The sequence below is a fragment of the Merops nubicus genome, unplaced genomic scaffold (genome assembly GCF_000691845.1).
Source record: "Merops nubicus isolate BGI_N331 unplaced genomic scaffold, ASM69184v1 scaffold1615, whole genome shotgun sequence".
In the NCBI taxonomy this organism is placed as follows: domain Eukaryota; kingdom Metazoa; phylum Chordata; class Aves; order Coraciiformes; family Meropidae; genus Merops; species Merops nubicus.
Window position 1 is genome coordinate 267 of NW_008610018.1, and position 11,719 is coordinate 11,985.

An 11,719-nucleotide genomic window follows, 5' to 3' on the forward strand; every position below is an offset into this window, starting at 1 on the left:
TTCTCCTGAACCCTGAGCCGGCTACCCTGCCCTCCCCTCCCCTCCAGCTCCTGCAGGCTGGAGATAGAGAATGGTAAGAGATGTGTGCACAGCCCCTTCCATCCTCGCTACAGTTGAAACTCTTAGCCCGTGAGGGGCTGAGTAGCTGATCGTGGTTTAGAAGGTGCTAACAGACAGCCTATGCTTTGCAGCTCTGCCCAGAGACCCCGTTGAATTTAAAATGTTGTTATCCTTTGCGATTTGTCTCCCTAAAAGAAAGCAAGACAAAAATGAAAAAGTGAAAAGAAAGAGTGAGCTGATAGGAGCCTTTCTTTATCAGGTGAAGTAGTGACACCATGGGAGGAGTGTGCCCACCTGCTAAAGAGATTTAGGAACACAAGTGCAGCTTTTAAACAGGGCACGCAAGAAGAATTCCTTGATCAAGGAACAGAGAAACAGGGGAAGTGGTACGAGAGGGATGCATGCATGGAGTCTCTGGCAATGGTGTGTACAGTCAGCTCTGTGTTCTGTTCAGGTCGCTCAGGCAGGCTGCTGCTTACTTGTGTGTAGTCGCAGGGGCACTAGTACTTTCTGTGGTCTAGCATTTCGGTTCTAGGACCATTTTTACAGCAATGTGCAAAAGCAGCAGTACTGCCTCCAGCATCAGTTCAAGCCAGAGGAGTTTAACTGCTTTCCCAGGAAGACTTTGTCTGTTTTCGTACAGGAAGAGCTCCAATGTCATTGCAGAGTTGCTGAGAGTGCGTAGGGATGCAGTATGAACATTCTTGACTGCCTAGTGCCACTTTGGATCCAGAAGAAGCTAGAATAAATATCTCACCAGTATATGCTGACTTTTGCAGTGGGGGTTGGATGCCTCTGCTCAGTGCTTTGGGTTTCAGGGTGGAGTATTAGTTCTGGTGCAGCAGTAAATCTGTCTTAAAATTTAAATTTGTCTTGTTGTGAGATGCCAGACACAGGGATGGTGTGCAGAAGCAGGCTTCACAACCAGGTTTTGTGTCCTTTAGAGCTAGTCGAGTTGGATTTAAACGTGACAATTAATTTGTGTATATCCTGTCTCTATAGGTATAGTTCTGTGAGTTTTGTCTCCAGTTAGGATATGCTAGTCCTTGTTATCTAATGGGATTGAGAACTGACACAGAGTAGAGTGGAGAGGCCTGGTACCAGGTGAATCAGGATAGGGACTGATACAAATCCTCGTTTTTATAGAGAATGATTATGAAACAAGAAGGACGTACAGCTTTTGTGGTCTGTTTGCCTGAGCCTATGGAAAGACCTTGGCTTGAGGAGGTGAATGAAGCATATAGTAGCAGTGAGCTTAATGCAGTGGGCGAGGTATGTTTAAAAGTTGGGCTCATACAACAAAGAAGATAACAGGTGAGCCATTGTTGCATAGATGTTAATACTAGACCTAAAAGAATTTATTTCTCTTCAGTTCCCCAAAAGTGGTATGCTTTCCAAATACAAAAGCTTTTATCATGTAGAATTGCTTTCGTATGAAAGCAAGGAGGAATTGATAGATTTAAACCATGCAATGTATTGCTATTATTAGCTCTGTGAGAAAACCAAGAAGCTAGTCAAGTATTTGAATAGCTGTAACACAGGAAGCTCAGTTTTATTATGTTATGCTGACCAGTAAGCAAAGTAAAGAGGAAGCTCAGAGCTGTCTTGTTAATTTTGCCACCCCAGAATTCACATGTACTGTTCCCTTGGCAGATGGGTAAACCTAAAATCCATACTCATGTGAAATCACAAGGCAAGACTTGGGTAATGTGGTAATGCTGTTGCAGCTGCTGTCAGAGAACAAAAATCAGTGGAAAGGATTCCCGTGCTGTGTGGGCACGTTATTTCATAGAAAAAGAAGGCTATCTCCTAGCTTAAATATCTGCTTTCGGTCTATGTTGAATATACCATGCCACAAGGAAAATAATTTCTCATGCAGACCTGTGCAAACAAAAAGAAATCTCTTGTCACTCAATCTGTTTGGTTGCGTTGCTCTAGATAAAACCGAGAAAACATAACAGGGAGGACAGTGGAACGCAGAAGTGGAAAAGGATTAGTCTAGAGGATCCTCAGAGAAGAAAAAAATTTCCTGAGAATAAATACGTATTAGAGGGCATGAAATTGTTGGATGCAGCTTGATTTTCAACAAGTCTCTGAAACGCTTCAGACTGAAGTGTGCACTTAGCTGCCTATGCTGCTGCCAGGTTGGGAAGAGGCTCTGTGTGTGTGTGTGTGTGCATGTGCAGTGGGGAGGGACTGTGCAAAGCAAAAAACTAGAAGCCTGAATTATCTCTGATTCGCAGCTAAGCCAAGTTCTCTGTACATTAGAGAAACAGGATAAGAAGAACTGCACTAGATAACTTAAAGCTTGCTTGAGGATAAAATGTGGAAACCAGGCTACATAATGGCCAACTTGTGTGTCACATGGCTACCTTTCCTTAGTCACAAGATTTATAATGTATACTGTTCTTTAATAAAAATCAGTATTTTGGGGAAACCAGTGGCTTACTGAAATAAGTTGAATTTTTTAAAGGCTCCTAGTTTCTTTTGCGTATTTCTAGGACTAGCCCTTTTGGAGGAAAAATTTAGAGTTAATAAAGTTTTAAGAGCATCCATCGTAAAGATGACAGGTGTGTTCTCAGGTCCTGAAGGATGTAAATTCTTCCTGAGATACAGTGGAGAGGGGAACCCAAGAGCTTGGTTAACACAGATAAAGGTGAACAGATAGTAATGCAAGAAAAGATGATGAGAAGAACAGGGAGCAGCAGGGCAAGTGCCTTTTCCTTTGCACCACAGCTGTCTGTACTGAATGTACTGCCCGACTGAGGGGGTCAGCAGCCTGGTTCTAATATAAGCAGGTAATCAAGGAAAGGGAATTATACCACCCAGGTTACTTAATATTATCTTTTTTTTTTTTAATTAAATACTTTCTAGTCAAAAAACCACTAGACCATAGCCTCAAGGGCTACATCTACTTGATTTCTTGGACACCTCCAGGGATGATGACTCCACCCCCTCCCTGGGCAGCCCGTTCCAGTGCCTAACCACTCTCTCAGTGGAGAAATTCTTCCTAATATCCAATCGAAACCTTCCCTGGTGCAACTTGCAGCTGTTTCTTCTCGTCCTATCATCAGTAATTTAAGAGAAGAGACCAACACCAGCCTCACTACAACCTCCTTTTAAGTAGTTCTATAGAGCAATAAGGTCTCCTCTCAGTCTCCTCTTCTCCAGACTAAACAACCCCAGTTCCCTCAGCTGCTCCTCATTGTTGTGGTGAGCAGAGCCCGCCCTAGGCAGGGATCGGCGTGCGGAAGATCTCGCGATGTAAGGGGAAGCTCAGACTGCCCACGAGGGGCCTTGTGGGCGTGGCTTGTGCTATATAAGCAATTGCAGCGACGCAATAAGCGCCATTTGCAGCATCCTTCACATTGAAGCCAGTGTCTGTGATGGCACCCAACGGCAGAGGTTGGGTGGCAGCTATCCCGGGGATCAGGTGTCGGTAACGACACCTCATCAGGCATGTTTTCCAGACCTCTCACCAGCCTTGTTGCCATTCTCCAGACCTGCTTCAGCACCTCAGTGTCCTCCTTATACTGTGGTGCTTCAAACTGGACACAGTACTCAAAGTGCAAAATCAGTTGACTGTTAGAAATGGTGAAATCTTAGTCCTTCTCCTGTGAATACTGTGTGCACTTGTGGATATCCCATTTCAAAATGCTCTTGGTAGAAACTAGAAAGCAACACTGAAATCTGCAAGGATGATCAGAGCAGGTCACAGCATCCATTTGAAGAGGACTTAAAAGATATTTCTGCATAAAAATACATGTATGAATGGCAGGAAGAATGTGAATAAGGAAATCATTATTCAGTTGGTCATAATTTAGCAGATGTCTGATGAAACTTGAGGCAGTAGAATCTTTGGATTTTTGGAATGCCTTTTTCAGTGTATCTAAAACTAGAATTCAGTTCTGTGGGTGGTTGTTGAGATGAAAATTTTAACTGTTTTTAAAAATGGATTGGGCAGTTCTCATAGAGTCATAGAATCATGGAATGGTTTGCATTGGAATGAAACTTAAAAATTGCCTAGTTCCAACCCTGCTGCCATGGGCAGGGACACTTTCCCTGACCAAGTTACTGAAAGCCCCATCCATCCTGGCCTTGAACACTTCCAGGGAGGCGTTATCCACAGCTTCTCTGGGCAGCCTGTTCCAGTGCCTCGCCAGCCTCACAGTAAAGAATTTCATACAGCTAATGGAAATCTACCCTCTCCTGGTTTAAAACCAGTACCTTCTGTCCAATCACTGCACTCCCTGATGAGAGTCCCTCCCCATGTTTCCTGTAGGCCCCCTTTAAATACTGGAAGGCTTCTAGGACCCCAAACCCATACTGCCATGACTTCTAAAGTGTGATGAGTAGGTGGTTTAGCTCCTTCATCCACCAGTTCCCTGAGGACCCGTAGATGTGTCTCACCAGGTCCCATGGACTTGTCTACCTTCAGGTTCCTTAGATGGTCTCAAACCTGATCTTCTCCTACAGTGGGTGGTTCTTCATTCTACCAGTCCCTGCCCTTGCCTTCTGGGAGTTGGGAGCTGTGGCTGGAGCACTTGCCAGTGAACACTGAGGCAAAAAAAGTACCTGACACTGAATTCCATGTAACTTACTCTGGATGTGTGGGCGGTTTGTTTTCCCTAAAACCTGAACTTACTTGTTCTAGCCAAATCAGGTTTCAGCTGTTCTTAGCATTTGGAATGTTAATCTTTTGACTTTATTAATCCCTTTTAGAGTGGAAAATATCACCATGTTAATTTCTTGACACGTTTGCTATTTCTTTGTAATTAATTTTTGTTAATTTAATGCATTTTCTTTTTTTCTTTGAAAGCTGAATTGAGTCGTTAAGTACATAATTGCAGATATTTTTGGCTTCCATTCATAAGAATATATTTCTTCTAAAGGGTAAAAAGTTCAATCTCTATTAAGATCAGATGTAAAATATATACTAGGAGGTAATTACTTTTCAGATACAAAGGCATTAAAAAGGCTCATAAGGCTCATCTGTAACCATCTCATTTGATTTATCAGGTACTTTACGACCCATCTCTCCGTGGCGCTGGCTTTTCTCAGTTGTGGTTCCACTAGTGATTGCTATACAGGGTTATAAGAAGAAGAGTCTGGATCACAGTGGTGCATTAGGAGGTATGCTTTTACTGAGAATATTCAGCTAAGCATTTAATAATCTAAATTAAGGTCCTTTTTATTGTACATAATAGTCTTCTAAGACTTTACTACCTAGTTCTAGTATAATAAAAGTATAAATATAAGCATACATACCTTGAATTCATACTGATTTTTTTTTTTCACATTCTTGTTTAAATAGTCAAGTTAATTTTTGCTGCTGTTTGTGATTAATTTGATTCATATTGTTGTTAGGTTTATATAAACCTGTAAGATTGTTTTAAATTTCAATACAGCATTTCCTTCCACGTCATACATGTTGCAAATCTTGTTCTGTCTGGGAGTTAAGGGGAGCATTTTCTAAATTAAAAATAAAACAACTTTTCTGCTGTGTTTTTACCTCTTAAGCTGTTTAGCAGAGCTGTTGTATTATTTTGGCATTTGCTTTAAGTGCAGCAAATTTTCTTTTAGTTGTGAAGAATTGTAATTTTGTGGGCAGTGAGAATTAGATCTCCCCTGTGGAGGGGGGGGATAAAAAAGAAGCACATCCAGTAGCTCAAATACTTAAGAAAATTGCAGAAAGAAAAAGTTGACATAAACATCAGAAACAGAAAGCGAAGAACAGAAGGGAGATGTAGCAGCTGTTAAGGTATGACAGAAGGTTATCCAGGTTATTTCAGAGACCTTGGGGGAGGGCTTTGATGCTCAAACTGAATATAAACTTGCTGATGGAGACACAGCCATGGCTGGATATATGCTTCTTAAACAAATAGTCATATTCTTCAGGCAGGCTACTTACATTCCAATAATCTACCCTTTGGCATTCTTTTTTATTTCTCTGTCTTTTATTTCTGCATGATATAACTGATTTGTGGCAAGAGACGATCTTAAAAATCACTCACTTTAGCAATAGCAATAAAACTGCCAATTTAGCAATAAAATTTAAGGGAAAAAAAGATCATTTTCTTTTCAGTCAAGATGTCGCTGGAATTCTCATACAGATATTCAGCACTTCAGTAATTCACTGCAAGATTGTCTTAGATTTATCATTAAGATACTCTTCATATTCAAAAGTTTTGAAATATTTAATTGCTCTGCACAGCAGATGTTGTTGCATGAGGGACTTCATATACTCTTTTCTTTTTTCATAGGATTGGTGGTTGGATTTATCCTTACAGTTGCAAATTACAGTTTCTTCACTTCTTTGCTTGTATTTTTTGTGACTTCTTCAAAACTTACTAAGTGGAAAAAAGACATAAAGAAAAAAATAGATTCAGAATACAAGGAAGGTAAGCCATAACATTTTAATTTTTTTAGATCACTTGTGGAGAGCAAATATTACTTATTCCTGTTCTTTCAAAGGGTCTGGTGAGATGTAACATCCAGAGTAGGGAACACTGTTGTCGTGCTTCCCCTCCATCCCCACCCCTATGAACACTAGCAAGCAAATTTGCTTCTGTTGCATTTGGTGAATAGCTATCTAGTTTCTGCTTTGAAAGTGTGCATTTTTAACTTCAACTCTCTATATGTGTATTTTGCTTTTGTTGCCTGAAAGTAGTAAAATTTAGGTTTTGTCTCTTTAGGTGGGCAGAGGAATTGGATGCAAGTGTTGTGTAACGGCGGTGTTCCAACCGAGCTGGCTGTCTTATACATGATAGAAAATGGACCAGGTGAAATTCCAATAGACTTTTCCAAGCAATACACAGCATCATGGATGTGCCTGTCCCTTCTGGGAGCTTTGGCATGCTCTGCTGGAGACACGTGGGCCTCAGAGATCGGCAGCGTCATGAGTAAAAGTGAACCAAGGTTGATAACAACCTGGGAAAAGGTTCCAGTAGGTGAGGTGTTATCTGTTCTACATGCTTTTCATGTTTTGCTAATCTGTTCTAAGCTATGCATCCAACTTGAAAAGTTCAAAAAAAGGTGGAGAAGAACAAACATCAGAAATCTGGGATTAGAAAATGTTAGCAGGAAACTGAAATGGAATATACTCAGTTGTGTTCCTGCTGCATCTCATTGGTGAGATGCACCAACATAGCATCCAGGGATCTAAAATCATTCCTAGTGAATGCTGTGGTTTCTCATCTCTGGCACTGTTAAAAGTGTTTATGTTGCCAGTAGTATAAAAAATACAAGTCGTCAACTGAATTTTTCAGACATTAACATTTTAATCAGTAGAATATATACATATATTCGGTACAGCCACTACAGAAAATTCACTTCTTAATCAAATCACTCATTTCCTTTAATATCTTACCAAGGGTGGGTAAAGTGAACCTTTTGCCTGTCACACCCTGTCTACACAGTGGGTGACATTGCTACCTTAAAGCAGTGTGGGTCTTTGAGTTTGGCTGGTATGTTGATCTGGATTTTAGATCTCATGGGATAGGATTTAAATGCATGGGCATTTTTTTTTTTTTTTCCCCTTACAAGCAGTCTCCAGATTTTTATTCAATGAGCTGTCAAACGTCTACCTTTCTATTAATTTTGTTCTTGCTTTTAGAGGTGTTGGTGAAATAGGTCTTAGTATACTTCTGAAAAAGGCATTGGTTTAGTAGCAGGCATATCTCAAGCTCTGTATTTTTTGGAGGAGATCTCTTTTTCATATCCCACCCTTCAATCTTACAGCAGACAAATACCAGGTGACATTGAGAGGTGTGCTACCTGCTTTTGTTTAATTTGATTCCAGTGAACTTGTAGATAACTAGCCGTTAAGACAGGAAAAGTAACTAGTAATAGGCTGTAATGGTATGGGTTAAGCTTCTCAGCGTAATGGGGATTGTAAATGAAAGCTGTGGTAGCAGAGGCTTGTGGATATAAAAGGGAAAGATCCCTATGAACACAGTTTTGATTTCATATAAAACATTTGAACATATAGAAGTCTTTAAGAAAAAGTTTGTCAATCAGTTTGTTTTTGTTCTATTTAGGTACTAATGGAGCAATTACTTTAGTGGGCCTGCTTTCAAGTTTGCTTGGGGGCATGGCAGTAGGTATAACCTACTTCATAACACAACTCCTTTTCGTGACTGATCTGGAAGTATCTGCTCCACAATGGCCCATTGTTGTGTTTGGTGCAGCAGCTGGCTTGCTGGGGTCAGTTGTTGATTCGTATTTGGGAGCTACGATGCAATACAGCGGTAAGATTCTTCTCTTTTTTACCCCCATCTCCTAATGTTACCTGAAAATGAGCTTGAATTTCAGTAAGTGCTGAGGACGTGATTTTTTAAATGGAAATAATACAGAATTAGCAACACAAAGGACAAAGGGAGCCAAAGTAATGGGCATGATAATGAAAACAAGAGCAAGGGCAGTTGGTCCTTTTCCACATTTTGATTTGCTTATCTTGTGTTACTGTCTTGTTGATGACTGAAAGAGACCAGAGATCTCCTTGGAAATGTTACCTTGGAAAAAGCAATTGCTGCCCTCTACTTTTCTATATATCTAATTATTGTAACATTTTACAAGAGACAATGACAACTTAATCTGAATAAATGGATAAAATTAAGCTGTCATTGCTGGAGCCCCATTTCTAACTCTGAAGACCACAAACCATTGTTGATGTCAATTTGGCTTTCTGACAGTTTTTGTGCTCTATTTTTTGTGGTTCTAAGAAAGTCCAAAATATAATGTAATGTTGAACCATCTGAGGAATTTTTAAATATTTCTGTACTAAGCAAAAAACACTTAAGCACTCAGACCACATGTTTCTTGCTCCTAATGAGGCAGATGCATTAAGAGAATGTGGTAAACCTCGCTAATGCATCCCTGCATTTATCAGCATCCATTTCTTCTTCACTTCAGGTTATTTTTCTGTACTCAGCAACTTACTTTGCTGGCTGCAGCAGGGGCAGCCACAATTTCTTTTACAAATTCATAAGCACTGCTGGAGTTTGTATACTGTATATACATATGTGCTATGGTAGATGTATGCTGTGATATAGATGAAATGATGCCACTCATGTGATGCTTAGTGTTAGGTTTTTTTGTCCCTTCTTACTTTAACCCACTTTTCCAATTCCTGTTCAAGAAATACTCCAGTTTCTCTGCAGCATCTTGGAAGACAGTAAATAATTATGGTGGTGGCAATAAAGAAAGGTCTTTTTTTAAAAAGATTATGCTATCATAGCTACCCTTCTGTCAATGTTTTTCCTGTTGGTAGTCTTCCTAGATTTGGTTTATGCAACAGTCTGTGATACTCGCTGTGTCTAAGAGAAAGTCTTTCCCTGCCCACATGTTTAGTAAGTAAAACTTTGTGTGAGTAGCTGCACAGCATAAACTGAAATTTCCCTATTTTATCAGTCTGAAGCTATACCTATTCTGCAAATAATAAAGCTAATGGAAGGATTTACTGTTACCCTTCCTACTTGTTTATGCTCTGAATCTATGCTTTATGTGCATTTAAGGTATATATTTATGAAAAATTTATTCCCAGTTGTTCTCTTAAGAAAATTTATGACATTCTAAAACATAGCAAGTGTTAAGAGTTAAATTATCAGGCTTTGCAGTTTGATTTTTCTGTAGCTCTTTTGCATCATCCAAAGCTAGGATTAAATGTATGATTCAAAGGTAACAGTAATACCAACTTTATACCTGCCAAGCAGGTTTGTAGTTTGAAGTATTGTCTGAGGTGCTGAATTTTTTTTTTTTTTTAATGAAGCAGCAGCTGAAAATGCAATTGCCAGTTGTAGGTATAGCAGCTATTCAAATCTTTAGAGAAAAATAACATTAATATAAAATGCACTGGTTTGTTTTGGAAAGTTTCTTCGCGTCAGCCTTTAATGTATGCGTGTGCACGTATCCAGTTATGCTTCATTACAGTGGGAGTTGGTATCAAAATCAAGCATGCTAGAATATTGTGCTTTTATCAGCACGTAATGCAGCTGGACAAAACAACCGTGGTGTGTGTAGAGTAACAGCTAATGAAACACAATGCTAGAGTACTGATAGTACAGAGGAAGAAATGGCATAAGTACTAGCAAAAAGATCCAGCTACTGGTAGTATAAATCTGCTGTGTAAATAGAAATTATAAATTAAACCTCTGTAAGGAGCTTGTTTGCTCTCAGATCAAGTAATAGTGTTATTTCCGTAATTCTCCTTGAAAAAGAAATACATGTTCTTGACAGGAAATACATGTTGCTCATCAGTTGTTCCTGTTCTGTGCAAAACAGCAACCTTTGTCTTGGAATGGGTCTTGGAACAACTCTTTCCTCTTCTGATTTAGCTTGTTTCATTTCTTTCTTTGCTGTGAAACTGTGTAAAGAGAGAAGTAGACCTGACAGAAGTATAACTTTTTGAAAGAAGTACCTTCTGGTGTAAAGTATTGCATTTACATCCCATTCCTTGAAGCTACCAGATTAAACTAACTGTAATTCAGTTCAATCTGTTGTTATCTTTTCTTACAGAGGTTAACACTGTAATGGTAAACTAAATATAGGAAGTTGCATACACTTGGTTACTAGGTTTCTTTCAGCTTGGTTGGCTTTGTAACATGAAGTCTCCTATCTTTTCTCAGGCTTTGACCAGGATATTGGCATGGTTGTGAATCACCAAACAAAAGACTCCAAGCACATATCTGGAAAACCTATATTAGACAACAACGCAGTAAATCTTTTTTCTTCTATCATCATTGCTTTGATGCTTCCAGGCATGGCGTGGTGCTTCTGGCCCAGGGGTTGAAATGGTTTCAGGTTTTCTGCATGTGATTCATTTATGTTCAGTCTTATTCAAAGACTCGGAAGAGTTCTCTTCTAGCTCTCTTGAAGAGAGGGGTCTGAAACTTTCAGAGAGCCAAAGGACTTTCCATCTCATCTCAAGGATGTAAGCCTCATGTGGCAATCGGCATCTCTGGGGCAAGGAAGGGGGTTTGTCAGTATGCTTTTGCTGCTCTTCAGATGGGTGTAGATCGTTGCCAAGTGAGGTTGAGCACTGCATTTATCCTCACGGAGTTGAAGGGTTGGTGTCTGTTCTCTCCAGTCCCCAGCATCTGCAAGATCAAGAAGTGGGAAACAGAAGCTTACTCTGCATTAACCAGTGTGTTGGAACATCATGGCTATTGTCCAAGCCAGACACAAAGTACAGAGCAACTTTATGTGGGCAGTGGAAACATGAGTGAAGTGAGTGAATTCTGGTATTTCCCATCATCTACAGTATGTGAGGCTTTATGGCATTACTGGTGGGGAGGTGGGGTGGAGAGAGAAGTAAGTCTTGTTGCCTGTTCTGCATCCTGATACGTATCGGGATATCCACATATATATGTGTATATAGGTATGTGTATATCTCCACATCCCTGAGAACAGGGTTGGTAAAAGGGATGCCACCACATAATGTTTGAAGAAAAGACTAAATTTAAAATAAAAACTCACTAGTTTTTCCAGTAAGAATAATAAATTTGTTTGTGCTTTTTTTGCATCTTTATTTCAAAACTAACATTTATGAAGACTGTCAATACTGTGGTATTAAATTATCTAAAATTAAAGATTACAGCTGTGAATTCACATTCATCTCTTGAGAAATAAACTATTTTTCCCAGAAGCATAGAATTGTCCC

General features: G+C 39.7%; 1 protein-coding gene across 1 annotated transcript in view; it reads left to right on the forward strand.

The window, feature by feature from the left end:
- TMEM19 (transmembrane protein 19) overlaps positions 1-11,059 on the forward strand; it is an 11,316-nt gene extending 257 nt beyond the window's left edge. Inside the window, exons 2-6 of the mRNA XM_008940742.1 lie at positions 5,080-5,193; positions 6,324-6,461; positions 6,756-7,010; positions 8,100-8,309; positions 10,686-11,059. Coding sequence (XP_008938990.1) covers positions 5,080-5,193; positions 6,324-6,461; positions 6,756-7,010; positions 8,100-8,309; positions 10,686-10,849 — 881 coding nt within the window. The 3' untranslated portion in view covers positions 10,850-11,059. The remainder of the gene's footprint in view (positions 1-5,079; positions 5,194-6,323; positions 6,462-6,755; positions 7,011-8,099; positions 8,310-10,685) is intronic.
- Positions 11,060-11,719: the final 660 nt, after the last annotated feature.